The sequence below is a fragment of the Betta splendens genome, chromosome 2, assembly GCF_900634795.4.
Source record: "Betta splendens chromosome 2, fBetSpl5.4, whole genome shotgun sequence".
Classification (NCBI taxonomy): domain Eukaryota; kingdom Metazoa; phylum Chordata; class Actinopteri; order Anabantiformes; family Osphronemidae; genus Betta; species Betta splendens.
In genome coordinates, this window is record NC_040882.2 from 15,865,002 (window position 1) to 15,889,119 (window position 24,118).

Consider the following 24,118-nt stretch of genomic DNA (forward strand, 5'->3'; position numbering starts at 1 on the left):
TAAATATGTCAAGATGAAATTAATAATAATAATAATAATAATAATAATAATAATAATAATAATAATAATAATAATAATAATAATAATAATAATAATAATAATAATAATAATAATAATAATGCTATGAGTTGGAGACAGAATCAGTCAGATTGTCTCCTTCATCTCACCTCTGAGCTTTGTTTATCTTCATTCTTCTGATATTAGAGGAAGGGGCTCCCTCCTCTCTGTCCTCACACTGATCCATGCTGCTAAATTAAAACTTTATACCTTCATGTAGAGAAGAAACGCAAATCATTTATCTGCACATTACAACATAAGTTGGTCCTTCACGGTGTCTTATATAAGCAAACAAAAGTTTCTTTAACTCCAACACTAAACACCACCTGCTATGAAGCCGATGTGCTAAACACACTGGCAAGGGGAAGATGAAAGTACACTCATACAGAGTGAAAGAAAAAGAAAGCTCTGTGACTGTGGGCCGCAAAGCCCCCGCAATGCAACTCCCCACCACTAGATGGCAATGAGGTGTCAGACAGGTGTTAACACACTCCAATAAGCAGCAGCACAATAAGTCAGCTGTAAACGTTTGGCTGAAGATGGAGAAGAATGAACAAATGAAGGTGACAGTAGTACGGACCTCTATACAAGGCTAAATTGGTGTGCAAATACAAACCTGTTTGTATAAAGTTTGGCTTTGTAAACAGAGATAGCGAGGCAGAGCCCAGAGCCCAAAGTGTAGGTGTTGAATATGGTCTAAAGCAGGGGTGTCAAACTGATGCCGACGAGGGCCGCTGCCCTGATGGTTTTCAACCTCTCCCTGCCCCAGCTCGTACTGATAACCTTGACCAGGTGTGTTCAGTCAATGACAAGCTGGAAAAGTCAACTGACACACTGGCCCTTGAGGATCGGAGCTTGACACATGTGCTCTAAAGCTATCCAACGAAGCATTAAGTAAGCCAACTGACTTTTTCAAGAGAAAACCAAGCACCTTCCTTCCTGTTTCCCTGGTAACCTTTGCTGTAGTTTTCCAGTCATCTGGAAGGTCTTCCTGACCACCCAGAGCCTGCCTCAACTTCTACCTTAATTCACAGGTTTCTTCATTCTTTAGCTTTCACCACTTGGTCTTATTTTCTGTCATCTTACTCACCACAGTGCGGTGCTGTCCGGCTACACTCTCTCCTACCACCACTTTGCAGTCACTAACCTCTCTTAAAGGGCTCATATCATGCAAAATCCACTTTTTAGACATTTTGGAGTGTCCCTATGACTCTATGGGTCACATATACACACACTGAGCAAGGTAGAAATGCATTTCCTGCTTTTTTCACATTTTGAAAACGTAAATTTTCTCATCCAATGAAAACAGCCACGACCTACTCTGAGGCCGTTCCCCAGGTTTCGTCACACTGGTTGAAAGTCCTCCCTGCAAATCCTGAACCACCACCCCCACAATGATCCCGAACCAAAACTGGACTTCCGCCATTTCCCCCCTCTCACTCCCCGTGAACAGACCAGCACGGCAGCGCCCAAGTCCTCCCATAGAAATAGTTCAGTTCTTAGGTGTTCTAACCAACACCAAAGTCTATTCACTTTACCAAGGGATCAACAAGTGAGGATTTGTGGGTCACTTTTATTTTTAACGGACCGGTGCCAGAAACACTGCCTCAGCATTTATACGTATGTGCATTTCAAACGAGGGTGCGTACAATGCTGGATTTGTTTCACGGCTCCTGTTGGAAAAAAAGGACCTATTCCTAAAGTCCGTCATCCACTCACTGAAGTAAGTACATGCTTGATATTTATAATGTTTTAAATGTTAGTTTGTCCGTTTAAATGTAGTAACCTAAGTGTGGGGCAAGTTAGTAGCTAGCTATGCTAACGGCTACAGCAAGTCGACCGAGCCTTTGTCCCCTTCAAATGTGCTCATGTGGGCTCCTGCAGCCACACACCTGTGTGGAGAAAAGCTAATGACTATCGGCATCGAGCGGCTACAGGCAGGGAGCGGTGGGTCTAGCGTCTGTCCTTTTTCTGTAATCACATACACCTGCGGGGAACAGCTGATCGTTATCGCCCTTCCAGCGGTGACAGACAGGAAGCGGTGGATCTAGCTCGCTGTAGTAAGTTTGTGCTTGATACTTGTGATATCTAAATATGTTAGTTGGGTCTGTTTAAAATGCAGTAACCCACATGTGAGACAAGCTAACCGCTAGCTATGCTAACGGCTACAGTGAGTCAACCGAGCCTCAGGAGTGAAGGTATGTAAGTTTGTATGTACCAACAGTAAGATAGGTAATAGAAGATTTTAATTGGTATATACTGTTTAGATTTTATATTTAAATTGTAACAACTGTTTATCTGTTGTTTTAGCACAGACAGGCCTGTCCTCTTGTTTGGTTTAATTTTTTTTCTGGTATTGTGTGTTCTTACATTAGAGAAGGTTTTGACCTACATAATAATGAACATTTCACTAATCTACAATTCTGATTGCAGTACCTTTTTGTTTTGATGAGGTGATGGTGAGGACAATCACAGCTTCCATCTGGTAGAGGACTGCTTCCGCTCAGTCTTCCAAATAGTGATGAGAACAAGGATCACCACATCTCCCTGTTTACCCTACTTTCATGCATTTCTTTTGCAAGGCCCTGCAAAAGCTTCTGACCTCAAACCCCCAGACTTCTTAATTAACTCATTAACCTATACATTGCACATTGGAGTGTGAAGGTAACAGTTTGTTCTAGCTTTGGAGTAGTGGTGTATTTTTTTGGTTTACAATAAAGTTGGCTTTAACTATTATGTATTTCACTGAACTCTGTTTCTGAAGGGAAAACACTTTTATTTAGGAAATCATAGTATTGAAATTACATGTTTTTTTCTCTTTCTAATATGGTAAGCTATAAAGTTGAAGCGGCCATAAATAAAAAGCATATAAATTATATATAAATAAAAAATAAAAAAATTCTTTGAGTATCGCACTCACAAAAAACACATTTTTACTCAAATGGTAAGGGAGTTATTCCACAGGTGGTTTACATCCATCATACAAATAGTGTTTTATCCATCAGGAAACTCTGCCTTCATCTACAACCCGAGCATGAAGAGATGGCAACTCAGATTCTTCACCCCAGGAATCCTCAGCACCAGCTCACTAGCCTCTGTAGACTAGATACCTGTAACAACTTAGATACAGAGACATATTACTGTCAGATTTATCAAGAATGACAAAAAACATAATTAAAAGCAGTAAAAATACTTTAGGTCAATATATAATTTGAACCAATGCTTTTTGTTCCCAGGTAGGTCATGCAGTGATTGCTCTAAATATTAATGCACATTTTTAAATAAAATTATGTCAGAGCAGCAGCACAAGTAAGACAAAACAGTGAAATGTGTAAATGTAAAATGCATTTATATTATTTCAGCTATGCTCTCAAACTTATTTATTTGTATAACGTGAGCTAAAGTAGTGTTTTCTATTAACGAGAGTTTTCCAGGTAAGTCGTGTTGTGAATATTGAAGCTGCACACGCCATTTAGCATACGCATTAGCAACCGCTAGTAGCTTTGCAAATTACATAAATCAATTAAATTGAAGTAAATGCGACATTACCAATGAGACACATCTTGCATCAGCCGAAATGTGGCGACTTCAACAGCCTCCTCTTCAGCTTCAGGGTCAGATTGGGGATCGTAGACGTATGGTTCCACTACGCTACGAACCAGCTGGCTGGCTAACGTCGTGCAGTCCTGTAGCGGGTCTTCTTCTTCTGTGGAGGATTGCGGTGGATTGTATTCTCAACGTCGCACTACTGCCACCTATAGTATCCTAACCGTGCGGTGGCTCGTATCCATTGAGCCAAAAAACAACAACAACAAAAAAGGTATGCGCTTCCGCACAGAGGTGTGGCGAGCAGCTTCGCTTGCGACACGCCCAGAAAACACAGCGTTTGCTGATGGGGAGTGAAAACAACATATTGACAGAGGCAGTGTGGACGATCTAAAGGGTTTTATGGAATGAAAATTTACAGAGACCTTACTAAGACATTAAAGTCCAATATTCTTTAGAGTGAAAAGCTGTATGATCAGGGAGCTTTAAATGACCTCGTCTACATAGGATGTAGTCCACCTGCGTGCTCCTACCTCCACTCTTGTACGTCACTCTGTTCCTCTCTATTCCGGAAGTAAGTGTTGTTTACAGGCATTTCCATCCTCTTAGCAAAGTCCACCACCATCTGTCCTTCTAGGTTCCTTTCCTTTACACCAAACCTTCCCATCTCCTCATCACCTCTGTTCCTCTCACAAACATGCCCATTGAAGTCTGCTGCGACCACTACCCTCTCTCCTCTGGGTATACTCCGTATGACCTTATCAACCTCACTGCAGAATCTCTCCTTCTCTTCCAACTCACAGCTACTTGTGGAGCAGACCCATTGACTACATTCACATCTTCGATTTCTAGCTTTAGGCTCATCACCTTGTATGAGACTCTTTTCACCTCCAGAACATTGTTCACAACCTCCCCTTCAGGATCACTCCTACCCCGTTTCTCGTTTCTCTTCCTATACACACCATGGTAGAACACACCACTTTCCCTGTCATTGCACCAATGTTAAGAGTCCCTATTCTCAGATCTATGCTCCTGCCTTTCCTCTTCTCTCTCTGTCTGCAAACCCTTCTGCCTGCTCTCCTTCTTTGACCAACAGTAGTCCAATTTCCACCGGCACCCTATAGGTTAACATTGTCGTTGTTAACCCAGACCTCGGCCAATCCAGTATGAAATTCTTGGTTGGTTGTTATTGGCAAGTTTTACGCCAGATGCTTAACGCAACACTCTATTGATCCAGGCTTGGGACTGGATCAGAGGTCACTGGCTTGCAACCCCTGTGGCTAGATTATATAGTCATGTTGCATGTTGTCTATAATATTTAGTGTTAATGAAAGAACAAATATGGTTGTGCCCCAACAAGGAGGTAAAGACACACATTTTGGAGCAGGTTTACATATTTATACAAAAGTATTATAGAAAAATATGCAACATGACTATTTCTTCCTAAAAATGGCTGTGTCTTGTGAAGGAGATGTACTCACACATTCTAGAGAAGGTTTTGAACCAGTAGGTCATATGGTGTGGATGGTATTGAAATATTACAGTAATATTTATACTAAAATATAGAGAAATATGCAAGATGATTTGATTCTCATAAAAATGCTTGTGCCCTATGAAGGAGGTGTAGACCCACATTATAGAGAATGTTTTAAACCAGTAGGTAATATGGTGTGGATGGTATTGAAATATTACAGGAATATTTAAGCTAAAATATTATAGAAAAATATGCAACATGATTATTTCCTCATACAAATCATTGTGCCCTGTGAAGGACATGTAGACACACAGTTAGGAGCAGGTTTTGAACCAATAGGTCACATAGTTTGGATGGTATTAAAATATTATAATAATATTTATACTACAATATTATAGAAAAATATGCAACATGACTATTTCTTGATAAAAAAGGCTGTGCCCTGTGAAGAGGATGTAGACACACAGTTAGGAGCAGGTTTTGAACCAGTAGGTCATATGGTGTGGATGGTATTGAAATATTACAGTAATATTTATACTAAAATATTATAGAAAAATATGCAACATGACTATTTCCTCATGAAAATGGTTGTGCCCTGTGAAGGAGGTGTAGACAAACGTTTTAGAGAAGGTTTTGAACCAGTAGGTCATATGGTGTGGATGGAATTGAAAAATTACAGAAATATTAAAACTAAAATATTATAGAAAAATATGCAACATGACTGTTTCTTCATATAAATGTTTGTGCCCTATGAAGGACATGTAGACACATAGTTTGGAGCAGGTTTTGAACCAGTAGTTCATATGGTTTGGAGGCTATTGAAATATTAATTTCTTGAAAATCCAAATAATTTATCGACGGTCCCTAAATCAACGTCTTAATGTGCCGAGCGGTTTCGTTCTGTGTCCGCATAGCGAACACGAAACGCGGATCGCTTGTTCAAACACGGACCGCTTGTCTGGAGGTACTTTCGGTCGAATGTCTGTTGAATGTCCAACGTCAAACTAACTTCATCGCGGTCAATGAATTTTGATGAGAAGCCCTTTTCTACCTTGTTTTAGAGAATAGTATTTACAAGTTATGGCAGATTAAGCCGAAATAAGCAGCTAGATAGAATAAATTAGATAGACTGAGGTTAACCCGCGTTCGACAAAAGGTTTTTGACAGACAGTCGGTGGTAGACACATGATGGATAACGTCTGTATGGTAGTTCACTACTGTGGGAGCGGCCTCAGCAGCCTGAACTAGATATGTATTAATTAACTATGAAACCATTATCATATAAGAAACACACCTGATGGGCTGCACTACTTGAGCACTGCAGCAGCGGCAAAACGCTTCGGCTTCACTCCCGGCAACAGGTGAATTCTTCCCTGAAACGTAGCGTCTAACACCCAGACAGGCGTATTTAGTTTGCTTACCAGTCCTTTCTCTAGTCCTAGTTCGCTTCGGTTCTGAACTTTCTTACTTTCGCTTTTGCTGCGACGGTGCCCTTGGGCAAAAAAACACAAGCATCTAATTGAACCAATCAGCAGCACTGCTGATGAGATTGACAGAGGTGGGAGCCAACCAGGTAGGAGTGAAAAGTTTCTGTAGTTAACCAAAACGACATCAAAACACGGTGGACGGCAGTAAACATGGCCTACTTAGCATCTGTAAGATAGACATGTTTCATATTACAGATATTTCTAATGTATTCATGACGTTTTGACATGAAGTCAAAACTGTAATTAAAATATCCACAACAATATTTTGACAATTACACAAGTTACAATCAAAAAAACTATCTTCAATAGTCAGACATCAGTACTGTGGGAAGGGCTCTTCTCCAAAGCTTGAGAGGAAGTGAGAGCGATGTTAAAGCCACGTTCTGTGGAAAAGGTTTCAAAATAAAAGTCTCTGGTTTAACAAAATGACACACTTGTCTCCTAAATGTAGTAAAAAACAAAGTTGCAGAAGCACCAAATACAGTGTAAATAACATCTACTCAATTCAATTCAAATCACAACAAGGTTATCTCAAGGCATTTTACAAGGTAAGGTATTACCTTACACAACTAAACCCAACAAATCCCACATACACCAAGCATTTGACAGCATCAGTGGAGAGGAAAGAGGAAGAAACCTCCAGCAGAATCAGGCTGGATGTGGGCATCCATCTGCCTCGGCCGGTTGGGGTGAGGGGAGAGAGAGAGAGAAGCACAGCAACAACAACAAGACAACAAGTAACAACAGAGCACAGGCAGGATGGTAGGACCAGGGACTGGATGCAGGCAGGATGGTTGTATCCGCAGCTGCCCATCACAGACACGTAGATCTGAGTCCAATGATACTTGTAGGTGAGGACAGAATGGGAGAATGAGAGAGAGAAGAGAGAGCTGGGGAGAAGTACAACTACTGGAGAGAAAGAGATAAGATTAGTTAAACATGGACCAATGATGGGAGGTTATTGGATAGAGGGGATAGAAGGAAAAAGGGGAGCTTAATGTATAGATTAAGTCCCCCAGCAGTCTATGTCTATTGCAGCATAACTTAAGAGATAGTTCCTGTGACTAACAATCATTGCTAATACAGCCTTATTGTAACAGGAGACACCTTTTCAGTGGTTTTACCAGAAACCTATTAAGCTTATTAAACTTTATATTCTGACAGCCATCGACCAGCAGGCTTTAGCTGGTTGAACTTTGTATTAAGAATGTGAAAGTGAAAGTTAACTAAATCTGTCTAAAAATCGTTTTAAAGTAGTAGAAACACAGGACTACACATACGCCCTAAGAAAGCAAGACTGTTATTTTTGTAATGTCATACACATCAATAAGAAGCTGGTTCTCACATTCAAATGAAGTAATGACTTTATATTTTCCTTTCTTGAAGATATCGAATGAAATCAAGCCGACTGGTGTGGTGGAAATTTCCCATAAAGAAGCAGATGAGAGAGTTGTCCTTTTGTGCGATTTATTGATATAATAAAGAAAATAAAAATAATTGGGAAAGCAAATAAAAAGCATGGATGTTGATCGTGCACATCAACAAACCAAAAACCAGCTGGGGAGATCAGTGCACACACCACGAAGGTGTGATGCAAAGAGCCCACGATCCTCAAGTTGCTTCTGCCTTTTAGCTTCTCTGTCCGACTAGGGTGGAATGTCTTTCTAACCCAATCAAATTACATGCACCATCTCCTCCCTGTCGCCATGTGTGTGAAGATATTCTCACACCTGCATCGCTGACGTCCAACTATCTGTGAGAAAGGGGCACCAAGTCTCAACAGACAGAGACACAACTCCCGACCTTGGGTTTGGGAGCTAGAGTTGAGAGTCTATCAGGCAGAGACAACCATTGAACAATCTAGGTCAAATGTCAAATGCATACAGTAAGACAAAACATAGAATATTCATTGCAGAACATAAGTCATAAATCATAGAATAACTGCATAGAAAGAAGGAAGACACAATTCTTCCTATAACACTGGTTAATTTGTCCTTATTAAAATACAAAGCACATTGGTTTTATTTCTCCTGATGTGTGTAAATGGAATTTAATCCAAGCACTGTGTCAAAAAAAACAATAATCCAGCTTTTATGTTTTTTGTCATTTCCCATTATTTTCCAGCATACAGAGACCAACAACAACCAGGTACAATAAAGAGTAAAGTGAAAAGAAGTGAAGCATCAGAGACTTACAGCAGTTCTCAGCAGCGAACACTCTGGGTCCTGGTTCACCTCAAAGTCAGTGGAGCTGAAGATGTCTGAACTGGATCACTGCTGCTGGGAACACTGGTACCGACCCAGTGAGTAAATGAGAAGGCCGAGTCCCCTGGTCGTCATCTGTCTGATCTCAATCCTTCCAGACATTGTGTTACGAACACCCCCAAGACCAGACAGGACAGAACCCAAAAGCAGTAGCAGGCGAGGATGGCAGAATACAAACGATACTTTTATTATACTATACCAAACAAAGGGTAACTACAGAGTAGGAAAAAGGTACATAAACTAAACTGAGGCGCACTGCAAAGCAGGACCAAGCAAACTAGACAGAGGAATAATACAAAACAGAAACCACTACCAAACAAAACTAGGACACAATAGGTCGCTGCACTGAGTAGCCAAATTAGGAGTACAGGGCTGTTCACGATCCAAACTAAACAAAAAACCAACCGTCATACAGGGAGCCAGATGCCAACCAAGAGTCCACCAATTAATGATGTTCCCGGAAGGAAACAGCTGCTCAGTGCCGCCCTCTGAGGTTGGGAGGAGACTATACTATATTGTACTATACTTACTGTAGGTACAGTGTCTTTTATCTTTGTCTGAGGGGAGGCTGGACAGGTCTGCGCCTCATCCAAAAGACGGCGCTGCTACCACCCTATAACACAGAGTATCCCCACAAATGGGTTTCACTTTTCTAAAAAGACTTACAGTGCTGAATGTATGGAAATGTATTACTGCCATTAAGCCACATAGATGGTTTGGTTTACATATTCTATTAACAGCGACCCGAGGGTGATTGCAGGATATTGTATTTCTGAAGTTGAACGGAGAAAAGGGACTGCAGCCAGGATTCGATCAGACATGGGCACAGAAAACCAAGAACGCCACATCAGCATCCAGATGGGCCCGGTAGATCAGGATGAGCCCGGTGGAACTCCACAATGAGGCTTGCGTCCAGAATGTCCCTGGCTGGAACCCATGAACGTTCCTCCGGACCGTAACTCTCCCAGTCCACAAGGTACTGGCGACCCGGCCCCGTCGTCGACAAGCCACGAGGGCCCTGACTGTGTAGTTGGGCCCACCGTCGATGACCCAGGGAGGAGGCTGAGGAGGCGCCGGAGGGACTAGTGAACTGGAGCTGACCATCTTGAGATGGCTCACGTGGATTGGGGGATGAACCTTCATAGATCTAGGTAGGTCGGAGTCTGATAGACACAGGATTAACAATCTTTGAGATGGTAAATGGCCCAACGAATCATTGTACCAATTTACGTGACTCCATTCTCAGCCGAAGGTCCTTGGTGGACAGCCACACCCGATCGCTCACAGCATACTCTGGCTCGGGAGATCGCTTGCGGTCTGCTGCCCCCTTGTACCTGGCCTGAGCCCGCAGCATGACCTGCCGAGCCCCATGCCAGGTCTGCCTACAGCGACGGAGGAAGGTGTGGACTGATGGAACCTGCACCTCCCGTTCCAGATCTGGAAATAGAGGTGGCTGGAACCCGTAGGCACACTGGAAGGGTGTTAATCCGGTAGTAGCACACAGTGGGGTGTTGAGCGCATACTCTATCCATCCATCAGTTGCTGTGCCCAAGTGGAGGGGTTTCTGGACGAGAGCAGTCAGAGACCCGTCTCCAGTTCTTGGTTGACTCTCTCGGTCTGGCCATTATCTCCGGATGGTAGCCAGACCAAAGGCTCACAGTGGAAATCCCAGAAAAGCACAAAATTCCTGCCAGAAGTGTGAGACAAACCGGGGGTCTCGGCAGACACCACATCTAGCGGGAACCCATGGAGCCTGAAGACGTTGCGTTGAGGAGTTTGGACATAGACACAAAATGAGCTAGCCATGAGAAACATTCAACCACTGTCATGACTACCGTGTGCCCCTGGGAAGGCGGAAGACCAGTTACGAAGTCCAAGGCGACGTGTGACCAGGGCCGAAGGCAAACTGGGAGTGGACAAAGCAGACCCGCTGGGAGCTGGTGAGACGGCTTGTGGACGGCACACAGGGGACGGTTAGGAGGACAAGCAGGGAGCCTTGGCAGACCCCGGATGGCATCCTTTACCCGGGTCTTGATGGCCCAAGTCACTGCGCCAACCACACAGCCGGGTGGAAGGATGGGTGCTGGTTCCGCCACGTCTGCCTCTGTGTCATGTAGCTGGGACAGGGTGTCTTGTTTTATAATCCTGGAACCAGGAATTATCATGTCCCCCAGGACCTGATAAATGCATTGGTCAGCCCAAACGGCATCACCAGGTATTTAAAAATGGCCGTTGGGGGTGTTAAATGCGGTCTTCCATTCATCCCCCTCCCGGATACGCACCAGATGGTAGGCTTTTCGGAGGTCCAGCTTGGTGATGTGGTCAAATACCTGAACTGATTGTCTATTGCATACAGCTGACGTGCAAATGGCAGTAAAGCTGGCACATGACATGGGTGAACAACAAAAAACGGAAATAGTGCAAAACAAAACAGGAAATGACAATGGTGAGAATGTCCACAACTAAGATATGGCATGTATTGGCAAAGAAAGAGGGAGAAAGATATGGAGGATGGAAGGAGGGAGAGAAGTGGAAGACCAAAGGAGAGGGAGGGATGGCACGTTAGTAAAGTTTAAAAACTGATAATAAAACTAAGTATCCTTTACAGTATAAGCATTAGTAGCCTGGCATTGTACTATACTTACTGTAGGTACAGTGTCTTTTATCTTTGTCAGTGATTTTTGATTAATTACTGAAAATGTTCCTTTTGTCATGGCGTTCAAGGCAGCGGACCCACACGCACAGCGGAGACTTAGGTAATGAAGGTGTTTAATCAGGCTCGTGGTCAGGCAGGCAAAGGTCGGTACACAGTGGTAGCAGCAACGGTACAGGTTAGGTTCAGGCAGTCAGCGATCAGAGACAGGCTTGGTTCACAATTACGGCAGTTCACGGTCAGAGGCAAGGCATGAGGCAAGGTCCGGAGAACAATGGTCCTACACGGTGTAGGATGATAAATGAAATGCTGGAATGTTAGCGACACACAGGAACATGATCTAACAATCTGGCACTGAGACAGTGCTTAAATACAAGACAAAGTTAGTAATGACTGACAGAAAACAGCTAATGAGATCATGTGACTGGAAAGTAAAACTAAACTAGACTTGACAAGACAAAACCGGAAATACAAGAAAACAAAACAAAAGTGTCCAGGCTGTGACACCTTTGTCCACAAAACCTTAACATTTCATCAGCATCAGTTTTTTTCTTGACTGGAGCGATGCTCGTAAAGTGTGCACCTTTTACTTGTACTAGTACTACTACTTTTGTTTACATATACAGTAGTATTAATATCTTTCTCCATTTCTGCATGAATCACTGCGAGTCTCATCTCCGGAACAACCACATCATACGTCTGAGCATACATGCAGTTGCTCCACACATGATATATGTGCTTCCACATATTTTTGGTGAATGTGAACACTTGAAGATGGCGTCTTTTCAAGCAGTGGAAACATGCAAAAGAACAATGTATTAGGAGGACCATATCATTGTGACAGCACAGTATTCATGCTGTCCTGCCTTGTGATGTCAGAAAACTTTCTACATGCACCAACCACTCCTCATGAAGCCATTGAACTGTATCTGTTTCTAAGAACCCGAATACACAGAGACCTGTGACAGCGTTATGCTAAGATGAAATGGAGAAGATTTTTCCTAGAACACTGAAACATTTTTATCTACAATTATAACATTTGTATGTACTGCATTGCTATTACCTGTTAATACAACATTTTCATGAAGTTATTATTTTTTTCGGCATTCTTATCCACACAGCACAATACTATGTGCTTGCTTTGTCTCATTCAATAATCTAGAAATCAGGATTATTTACTGTCGTAAACAATTTATATTTGAATGTGTTGTTTTTTCTGCTGTCTGTCAAATATAAATGAAAATGATTGACCAACTTGAATGTGTTTGTAGAAACACTGTTAAACCAAGTGATCCCCCTCTTGGAAACCCATAACCTGTTTCCCACTCATGGAGCCATGAAACACCCTACACACCATATTTTTGTTTTGCAACTATGCTGTCTGGCGGTGAACAGTTAGTCTGCCCCGAACCCATCTTTCCGAGTTCAGCAGTTCCCAATCCTAGATTTCCTGTTAACCCTTAAAGTTTTCACGGATGTCGCCAGAAAAATGGAACTAACCAGGGGCCCATTTCAAGAAGGAGGTTTTGTGGAAACTCTGAGTTTGTTAACGAACGCTAATCTGCAGACAAATTATAAAAAAAATCTAAGAACTATAGAACTATAGTAAAGAAGGTCAGAAATCAAAAGTAGGAAGAATTCAGAGACCGTTATGTTGAGTACTTCATATCCCAGTATAAACAGCTATTCATCTAGCTGTAAAATTTCAATACAAAGATCTGTGAATAATCTAAATTTATTGAATGTCCTCTGACCAGCTTGACTTCTAAGCCCCACCAGGCTCTTCTCCACAGCTCTTTGAAGACCCCGCCACGTCGGCTGGCGGGGTCCGGGAGGGCGGAGCTGAGTCCAGCCTCCTCCGGACGGAGATGCTCTGGGGATCCCAGGGTCGCGGCGAATGACGACGGCAGAGGCCGCGCCATCGTCGTGGCAGGAGGTGACGTTCCCAGCGTCCTCACAGGAGCCGACAGGAACTAGAACAGCGTCCCCACAGGAGCCGACGGGAACTAGAACAGCGTCCTCACAGGAGCCGACGGGAACTAGAACAGTGTCCTCACAGGAGCCGACGGGAACTAGAATGACCTCTACCGGGCCGACGGGAACTGGAAAGGACTTCTCACTGGAGCCGGCAGTGCTGCTCACGGACTCCTCACTGGAGCCGGCAGCGCTGCTCGCCAGATCGTTCTGTCAGGAAACGGCAGAGAGAGGACCCAAATGCACAGTGCAGACGCAACAGACAGATGGAGTAGGTAAAGGGTTTTAATGCGGGAATCGTAGTCTCCAAACAGTCCGAGTCATACACTTGAAAGCATGAAGGCATAGGCACAGAAGGAGCAGGCTAAATCCCTTCCGGAGGACAGGCACGGGTCGATAACAGAATTCACGAGATACAATACCAGGTCAGGATCAGGCAAGAATCAGAAGTCAAAAATACGGAGCAGGGTTAAACACGAAATAAGCTATCAATAGAATGCTGGAAAGTGATGGTAGGAGTACAAACGATCTTGCAGAGAACTAAGGAAACAGGTGGTGTTTAAATGTCCTGGTGAGTAATGACAGATGAGACACAGGTGCGTGAACTGAAAACCGGAAGTAAAGCGAGAACTGCTGTGGCGTGACCAGAACCGGAAGTGTTACAAAATAAAACAGGAACCAAGGCCAAAACCTGACAACAAGTCCTTACTTTACGAGTGAAATATAACAACAATACTAAAATTATTTAGTATTTAGTTACGCTGAACACTGTATGATTAAAATGTAAACTTACGCATTGACTCGAGGAGCTATTTTCTTCCAAGCTAAGCCTGAGTTTAGTTTAGTTTAAACTCAGAGTTTGTTAAACCTCCTCCTTGAAACGGGCCCCCGGCCTGTCAGCAGAGTCGATCCCTAAGTATTTTCAATGGCAAATTCTCCAGGTTGAATCTTTTGTACCTTTGTGGTGGAAATTTTGGAATAATGGCAAATGAGAGAGTTGTCCTTTTGTGTGATTTATTGAAATAATAAAGAAAATAAAAATAATGGGGAAAGCAAATAAAACACATGGATGTTGATCGTGCACATCAACAAACCAAAAACCAGCTGGAGAGATCTGTGCACACACCACGAAGGTGTGATGCAAAGAGCCCACGATCCTCAAGTTGCTTCTGCCTTTTAACCCCTTTCTCTGGCTCTGGTGGAATGTCTCTCTGCACCAATAGAATTGTTTGTGCCACCTTATCTCGCTGTGAGTGAGAATGTTTGCTCACTTCTGCATCATCATGTCTTGTTATCCAAAGGAAGGAACACCGAGCTTCCAAGACAAGATGCATTGGTTTTAACAGCCTTGGGTCTGGTGGGGAGTCAGATAGGATGTGTCACGATAGCACAGATGAGGACCCACATGCACAGCACAACACAGCTTGGATGGGGATAAATGACGGTTTATTCCAGGTTTAACGAGGTCAGTTCAGGCAGAGTCATACACGCGAGATCAGACGGGGTTTAAACAGGCTCAGGCAGGGACGGCGTCAGGGACAGGCAAGGTTCATACACGAAAGCAGGATTACAATACCAAGTCGTCGGGCGTCGGATCGTGGTCAGGCAGGCAAGGTCGGTAACAGGCAATAGTTGAACACCAAGGCAGACAGAACAGGCAGGGATAAGGCAGGCTCAAAATCAGCGGTCAGAAACAGGGTACACGATATACGGCCGGACAGGATCAATGAACTGGACTATGACGAGAACACACAAACAACGATCTGGCAGTTTGCTAGAGTGAGAGGTGGTGCTTAAATATACTGAGCTGATTACTGATCGCATGCAGGTGTGGGTAATGACCGGTAATGGCAGGGAACAGCTGTGGAGTGACATAGCAGGAAGTAAAGCCGAAACAGAAACAGAAACCGGGAGTGCTACCAAAATAAAACCGGAAATGGAAACCGGAACCAAAACAAAACAAGGAACAAGGCCAGAGACTGTGACAGGATGAAGCCAGAGTCCGGGTGTAAAAGACAAACATATATCAGAAATTATTAGTCAGTCAAATGGAACATCAGATGTTTAAACTTGATGTACAGGGCGCAAGAGATTAGTTGTTTGTGTAAGAATGTTCAGTTCAGTATTGCACCTAACCAGCACATGACGACTGTTGTGGATAAGAAATAGCACAGAGGCACAATTTTTCCATTGCAACCTTAAACACTTAACTTTGCGAACGCACTCCTCGGACAGAAGCCGTCTTTTTCTTTGTCCCCCCACTCTGCGCTCAGGTATCTGTAATCTCTCCTCAACCACCTAGGGAGGATCTGCAAATCAGTTCCACAAGTCAACCCTTGCAAACTGTCTTATCACCACACAGAGCAGGAGTTTTGACATTTTCACCTAATAAATGTTGTTTTTCACCTGATGAATTTCTCAATTAATGATTTTTATTTAACCCAATACCATTTTTTCCTCTCTTTTTTACCAACAGCAGAAAGAAATCTCTGTGACTGGGCCAAGCCAAGTTGGAATTTGAATTTGATGGATCTCGTGAGAGCTGATCCAGACGTGGTGAGCAGTCCTCCCAACTCTGAATGCCTGTAGGGGTTTGGAGGCTGAGAGAGCCTAGCGCTCAGGGCAGACGACGTGCAGCGAAGATCCTGTTCATGAAACCACAAAATGTCATGGAATTTTTCTAATAAATAAGCTGATGAGAGAGCTGTATTTTGTGTAATTTATTGTCATAACAAGAAAAGTAAAAGATAATGGACAAAGCAAACTAAAATACAAGGTGGGGACATCAGAACATACACCATGGAGGTATAATGCAAAGATCAAACAATCCTCAAGACTCCTCACCCTTTTGCTCCTTTTCCTGGCATAGTGGAATGTCTCTCTAGTCCAATCAAATTGTATATTTCCACCTCATCTCATGTCACTTCATATATATATTCACAGATATTCACATTCTTCTACCTGATACCACTGAAGTCTTGCTATCAGAGAAAGAACACTGAACGGTAAGTGACAGAGGGACAAAGCTCCTTAGCCTTGGTTTTGGAGTCAGATAGGAGCCAGTTCTAGGGAGGGCCAAGCAGGGGCAACCATAAAGCAGAGTAAGAGAAATTTGTCTGTCGTGTTCAAATGTCACAGTCCATCTTAGCACCACCCACCAGAGAGGTTCAAGTGAGCAAACCAAGCACTCCCTCCAAGATACTCAGGCCTGCTATAATAAAAACCCCAGACACCTGTGGATCTGGTCTTTTAGACTGCAACGAACAGTGCAGGAGGAAGCAATCCAGCTCCAGGTTGGACCCAAAGACGCCACTGGTAATATGAAACTGACATGTAAAAGTATTGTAAAAATAAGGATAAGTTGAGAACTGTTAGGAGAAGCACTTTATATATAGTAATATGTTTGTTCCAATAGTTGAGCATTAAACAATTTAACTAAAATGTGTTTAAAGCTTAAAATATTAATTTTGGTATTAACGTTGGTTTGAAACTAGCATATTGTGCTTATTTTTCTTTAAGGTTATCAACCTATTCAGCTATGCTATTCATCTAATCATCTTTTCAACCATCCACCTGTTGGTACTTTGCTGATGATGGAAATAAACTACAAAGAACATGAATGAGTTGTTCCGAGCGTCCTTTGGAGTGAACCTGAACATTTCAAGTTGGGTTGAGCTGGATAAGATGCGATAACTTGACATTGTCAGATGCATAAAAGAGATGTACGACAAGACAGAATAGATTAATTGCGTACATAGGAACATTCAGTGTAATCATAACAAGGCACAAGCTGTATGATAACAGTATAGGAAAATGAAGGTCCAGCAAACAGCAGCTTCTCTCCTGAGTCTCCTGGATGGTTGTAGCTCAGGTCCAGCTCTCTCAGATGGGAGGGGTTGGAGCTCAGAGCTGAGGCCAGAGAAGCACAGCCTTCCTCTGTGACCAGACAACCTGACAGCCTGCACACATACAATGAACAAAGTCTATGAGTCTATAACGATATAAATATGGAAAAGTCATAGTGTTTAAAAAGATATGTTTACATCTCAGAATTTGTGATTTGAGTTATTTTGGACAGCAATTTGAAGAGTTTATTAATCATTGTCTACATTAAAGACTTAACCCCTGTATAATAATTTGGTTCTTTTATGAAAGTCATAAGTAAGTACTGGTGGTTTGTTCCCCGCCCCCGTCTAAGCACGCACACCCGCACCTACATAGCAATCAGTACGCATTAACAGCTGATCAGCCACCGAGAGCGGGCGCACATACATCTTGGATCCCTCACACACACACACTACGCGTTTTTCGTTTGGTATAATTGGTTGTGGTCATTGTTTTCGTATCGGGAGTAGTCGGACTTCCGTGTCGATGTGATACGCGGATCCGGCATATTATTTGGTCCCATTCGTTATTAGTGGGAGAGCTGAACAGCTCTCACACTATTGATATCTTCGGTATTTCACCCGTTTTTCGGTCGGTTTCATCGTCTCAACGCTTCATCGTAGAAACGTCGTTTAACTTTCTAAACGTGTGTCGTCTTTAGGAGATGGGGGCTATTAGTTTTAACGTTGTTCAACTTTTTTCGTCGTTTTTTTATAATGGTCATCTATGGTTATCATCATTCGTTTTTGTCAACTTCGCTCTTTTCATCAGCGTCTGTCATCGTCATTCTTTGGCGTAAAAACGTCATTTCAACGTCAAAAGCGCCTATCGTCTTTCAACTTTATCTGTGTAAAGCAGCGTCCTCGCTTTCAAGCGTTTTCTGTTTAATTTTTTTATTGCACATTTGTTAAAACTTGATGGCTGTCTCTGAGTTTTGTCTTCGGCTAAATAAGTGTAAAACAGTCCTTTATTACTCATGCAGAATCAATATATGCAGAACAAACAACTTGCTGCATTAATGAGTCGGAGATCTACTGAGTCCTGGCGTTCTGGAATGCCACAGATAGTTTATTACAATTTATTTATTTTTATTATATGATATTCTCTACAACTTAGCAGTGGTAGTCTGCCAGACTTGTGTGAAATACCATAAGAAGAGCGTTTAAAAAAAGTCAAGTGAAAGGTTTTGGCGTCTCACAGCTACGTAGGTGCAGCTGATCACGCGCCCGATCTCCCATGGAGCTTTTTTTTTGTCTCGGAGCTAAAGTATTTTACACCTATTGACCGAGTGGAGACAATATGTTAATGTCCCTTGTTTTTCTGCAGATATTGTGGTAAATGTCATTACGGTAAAGTATAATAATGCAGCTTCCGCTTAAAGGGCACATTGCCTATGTCTTAGTGTTTTAACTGTTTAATTGAGCACCTTAAAAGTGGTCAAAGTGGTTTATGCTGCAGAGCAGGAGTTATTTTCGTTTTCATTCAGTAAAAAACGTTATCATTTTTCGTGCGTAATAAGCACATGTAAAACAAACAAGCTGCTGCATTAATGCGTTGTTGATCTGCTGAGTCCTGATGTTCTGACGCGCCATAGAGAAAAAATTACAGGACATACTGTATAAGGACAGCAGCAACTTCAGCAGTTGACAACAAACACTAGCGCGCATTGACAACTTGATCCAAGTCATCTGCCCATGAATAGGTGGCTCCTCAGCACCATCGTTGGAACGTCACATCACTGTCTGCTTCAGACGGTGACGCCACTTCCCCGATTCTCTCGTTGCCTGCATTATCACATGCATACATTTCTGGTTAAGCTCTACCTGGACACATCATCTGTCTTCATGCTTTTCATTCAGAGTCAGAGCAAACTATAGGTCATTTTGGTCGGAGTAAATTTTAAGCATTTGGTTAACCTTAAAAGCTGCTATAACGAGAGAACGACTTAGTTTTTCGTTCTCTGCTTTTTTCTCAAAACGAAAAATCAGCTTTAAATCAAACTCCGTGCCTTGTGTCGAAAAAACAACAACACTTGAATTCCGTTTGTCGCTCATATAAAGAGAGGCCGAAACGAAACGAATCCAGTTTGTTTTGTATTTTTTCCTAATGATCAACAAACCAGAAGACGATTACAGATATACAAATAAAATACATTTATAACACAGATTGATGAATAAATATAGATTCCTATTTTAGGTTATTATACTTATAATATTCTATTGGGTTGGCTGGAGGAGGGACTGTGTCTCTCGGCTGGCCTGGAAACTGTGTAAAAACATCAGCAGCTTCGGCAATTGACAACAAACACTAGCGCACTAGCGAGCAAAGACGCATAATAATCTATAATATTTAAAAATGAACTACTCTACATTTAATGATACAATACCATGACATCGTTTTTTGTGCTTAATGTGCAGACACAGATATAGATGAACAGTCGGACCTCACATTTTTGCGCCACCTGGTGGTTAAAACGAGAATAGCACCCTGATTTTTTTCAGCTGGCTGCAGGATTAAAAATCCTTAGTCGGGGACGCACCCGTGGCGCGCTGGCGACGCGCACGTACTGCGGTAAAAAAGGTGGTCGCTTTGAAGTGCTATGACTGTATCTTCCATACTTTTTAACTTGCGAGCGTTTAAATTTAGTGCGTTTTTTTGTTACATTCTCAGCTTTTCCAGTAGTGTGTATTGCGTCAGCTAGAGTGCGTGATGTCACAGCTAGAGTGAGAGGGTGCGCTTTTTAAAGACAGAACTTCTGTCTTTAACTTGTCACTACAGCCACAATTTCTACTCTATCAAAGTAATTATTTCACTAAATCGTAGTCATACTTGTCTTCTTTCTAATGATGTGTCTGGCTGTACCCTCAGACCTATACTTTAGTCGCTTTGACCTTAAAACGCAGAGACATCCTGAAATTCTACCATAGACTCTAATGATAATTTTTGGCAGACGTCTGGAGGAAAAAAACAGGAGGAGACATATTTCGAAATCGCGACTGTGGCTAGAGTCTTTAATCCTAAAAAAACATAAAATTAACACCATTTGCTTATTGAAGATTTGGGACTCGTAAAATCAAATATTTTGTGATAACTATTATGGTTTTGCTGGAATAAGCCTATTTATCAAGGGTGAAAGTCTGCTTTCACAGAGCAGAGTGAGCCTAATTTTCCCACCTTTCGTCTCCATGGCGACGGCGCAGCTGCAGATTTGACTGACAGGTCAAATTGCTGATGCTCAGTGTACAGAGCAGTTCTATGCTTATTTCTGATCAGTCAAAAACACTATTGGATTGTGTAGTAATTAAGCACACATTTCCTCTTGATCCTTTCAAAATAAAATCACCAAGCCAAATAATTAGCTTTAATAGCAATATTTCTGCTTTTAGATGGGTAATTATGACTATTTAAAGATAGATTAACAGTTTAGTAATTACCCACACGCTTCCTCTATGTCCTTTCAAAATAAAAGCACTAATGCAATTTATTAGCTTTAACTGCACTGTTTTTGCCTTTGAATGGTTAGTTATGATTATTTAAAGACTAATTGACAGTTACGCTATTACCCCCACATATTTCCTCTAAATCCTTTCAAAATAAAAGCACCAATTACAATTTATTACCGTTAATGGCAAAACTGATTCCAAAATTTCTGGTTTTGAATACTTACCAATCGTCAATGAGAGTATTTTAGAGATCAGTAAGTAACCACTCACACTTATTAGGGTGCTTTTATTCTAAAAGGGCTTAATCTAAATCTTTTGCTTTAATAGGGCTATTTTTGCAATTGAATGATAAATTATAACTATCTAATGACTATTTTATAGTTTACTCACTATATAGTTTCACTCACACGACCTCTAAATCCTTTCAAAATAAAAGCACCAATGTAATTTATTACCTTAAATGACAAGATTTTTGTTTCTGACTGGTAAATTTTTACTAGTTATTAAACTATTACACAGTTAGGTATTTACTTACAAATACTTTCTTCAAATCAAAAAGCTAGTCAGCTTATTTATGATTGTCAACAATGCACCTTGGTCAACTTTTTAATCTTTGACATCTTTTTACTTTGGTCAACTTTTGAATCATTGTCATATTTTATTTTATTTTATTTTATTTATTTATTTTTTGTTCTGTCCAGCAGTTTAGCAAGCAGCATATATTACGCTGAATGCCATATTGTGATGGACAGCTTTGCTTTAACAAGAAGAGTATATATAGAATATATATACTCTTCCTGATTTATGGTTTATTTAATGGTTTATTTAGCTAATCCAAAATGTGTGTGATGTTGCTGTGTTGGTGGATATGTTAGGTTTCTGCTTTAGGGTGTGTATGCGGGAGGAGGGGGGGGGGGGGGGGGTAAGGGGTGCAACCAGCTGCTGAAACCAAGCAAGTCTGTTAAGTAAACAATCGGAGCAAAAAAAAAAATAAAAATAAAAAAATAAGAAGCAGGGATGTACCTTAGGCTAACACATTCATAACTAAACAATTTTTGTACTGTGGTTTACCTTGGAGATTAATACTAATACCAATAATAGTGCTAAGGTATGTGCACATACTAATACAAATATATACATACAATATACATACATATGTGCATTATTATACATATCCCATACTACTTAATAAAAGTCATGACATAAAACACCACAAATTCCATATTCACACATTATTCATATTGGTAGTGATAAGTATCAATAATACTTACAGTTGGATTTGGAAAGTGTCCCACTACAAGGTTAGTAAGGCTGTAGCTTAACATTATTCACCCAAAGGGTGAGGCAGACGTTGGTGCATGAACAATGCCACTTGTGGAAGCCAGGGTGATGTGAGGGGCTCGGCCACTACGCCCATCCAGCAAGCAGAGGAAGGAATCCCAGCAGCCAGGGAGCAGGAGGGCAGGTGTTGCGACCCAAGCCGCCCACACAGAGCCCCCCAGGCAGAGCTGCAGCAGCCACAGAGACAGCACCCGAGGCCAGAGTGGGCCACCGGGGGTCAACGCTGTCCGCACCATGAGAACCAGGGGCAAACACTCCCCCCAGCGGGAGGGTCGGCCTGAAAGAATAGAGCCCGAGGACCCACGCTCCGTAGGGAGCCCGCCAGAAGATGCCCCCGCGCCCATTGTCATATTTTTAATCTTGTCTTAGTATGACCTTGGTCATCTTTTTAATCATCATCTTTTTAATCGCCATCTTTTGTCATCGTTTTAATCTTTGTCAACGTTTTCATCGTTTTCATCGTTTTGCCGTGGTCAACATTTGGATGTAGTCAACTTTTTGACGTCAGCAGCTAAATCAGCGTTTGGCATCGTTGCGGCAGCAGATCAGCTCTCCCACGTAATTTCTCGAGAAATTACTTTTTCTAGTTTGTGTTGTAGTCTTGTATTAATGTTCCTGGGGATTATTGTGTGGATATGTTTTGTGGGATTTAAGTGTATACCTGTTTAAGGTGAATGTTGGGGGATTTATGGCCAGTAGTGTCCAGAACTTTCTGGACAATGGTTCCTTCCAATTGAAGGGGGCAGGGCCAGGCCTTTAAGAAAAGTGGCCAAACTCCATTGTGGGGGGAGAGTAGTCTGGCTACAAAAGCGAGTTGGGTGACAAGAGAAGAGACATTCATTTTTGAGCAGTTTTGGGTTTTGATTTCCACCTTAAAAGTTTGTCCTTATCATTTATTTTTTGTTGCACCTGTGTTTTTTGGGATCACCTGTAAAAACTGGTTTTTATTTCCACTGCACTTTCTGGGCTCAATAAACATAACATCTGCGAGAAAGCCATCAACCCTTTTTTTGTATTTTAACAGTTTCTCCACGTCTCGAGTGAGCAGTCAGGGCTCACTCACCACAAGTACTTATGAAAGTACGATACCAAGACAATGTGAGTGTGTGTGTCTACAAGCTGCTAATTTCTTAGATGATCTTTAGGGAAATGAATCCTGACCTGAGAGTCTCCAGTTGACAGTGAGGACTCTTCAGTCCATCAGACAGTGGCTTCACTCCTGAATCCTGCAGGTCGTTGTTACTCAGGTCCAGTTCTCTCAGACTAGAGGACTGAGAGCTGAGAACTGAGGACAGAGCTTCACAGCTTCTCTCTGACAGGTTACAGCCACTCAGTCTAAAATTTAAAAAAGGTATTGTGAAATAAGAAAGAGAGAAAACAAAACTTACTTTATAGTAAGAAAATAATTATTTTTTATCATGATTAATGATGAATACATTTTTAGACTTACACAACTTTTTTGGAGGCTTTAAGCACAAACAGAAGATCCTTCTATAAAAAGCTTGAAGAGTATTTTACTGGGTCAAACTCATCCAGTTCTTTTCCTGATGACACCAACATGAAGACCAGAGCTGACCACTGAGCAGCAGAGTGTTCATCTGTAGAGACCTTTCCGGAGTCCAGGTACTGTTGAATCTCCTCCACTAGAGAAGAGTCATTCAGTTCATTCAGACAGTGGAACAGGTTGATTCTTTTCTCGGCAGACGGAGACTCTGAGATCTTCTCCTTGATGTACAGAACTGTTTCCTTGGTTTTTAAATCACTTCTTGTCTGTCTAATAAGGCCTTTAATGGGAGTCTGATTAGTCTGCAGTGAAAGAGCGAGGAGGAAACGAAGGAACAGGTCCACGCTATTACCCCCACATTTCCTCTAAATCCTTTCAAAATAAAAGCACCAATTACAATTACAGTTACAATTGTTGTTCTGACAGCACATTAACTCCAGAGTTGATGAAGGTCAGATGGACATGAAGAGCAGCCAGAAACTCCTGAACA

At 42.0% G+C, this 24,118-nt stretch overlaps 1 protein-coding gene across 1 annotated transcript; it reads right to left on the reverse strand.

Moving 5' to 3' along the window:
* Positions 1 to 17,197: 17,197 nt before the first annotated feature.
* LOC129603017 (ribonuclease inhibitor-like) lies at positions 17,198 to 23,722 on the reverse strand. Its single transcript, XM_055502442.1, has 3 exons — positions 23,701 to 23,722; positions 23,286 to 23,511; positions 17,198 to 17,414 (listed from the first exon to the last, which is right to left on the reverse strand). Exons 1-3 carry the CDS (start codon positions 23,720 to 23,722, stop codon positions 17,198 to 17,200), a joined length of 465 nt encoding a protein of 154 aa, XP_055358417.1.
* Positions 23,723 to 24,118: the final 396 nt, after the last annotated feature.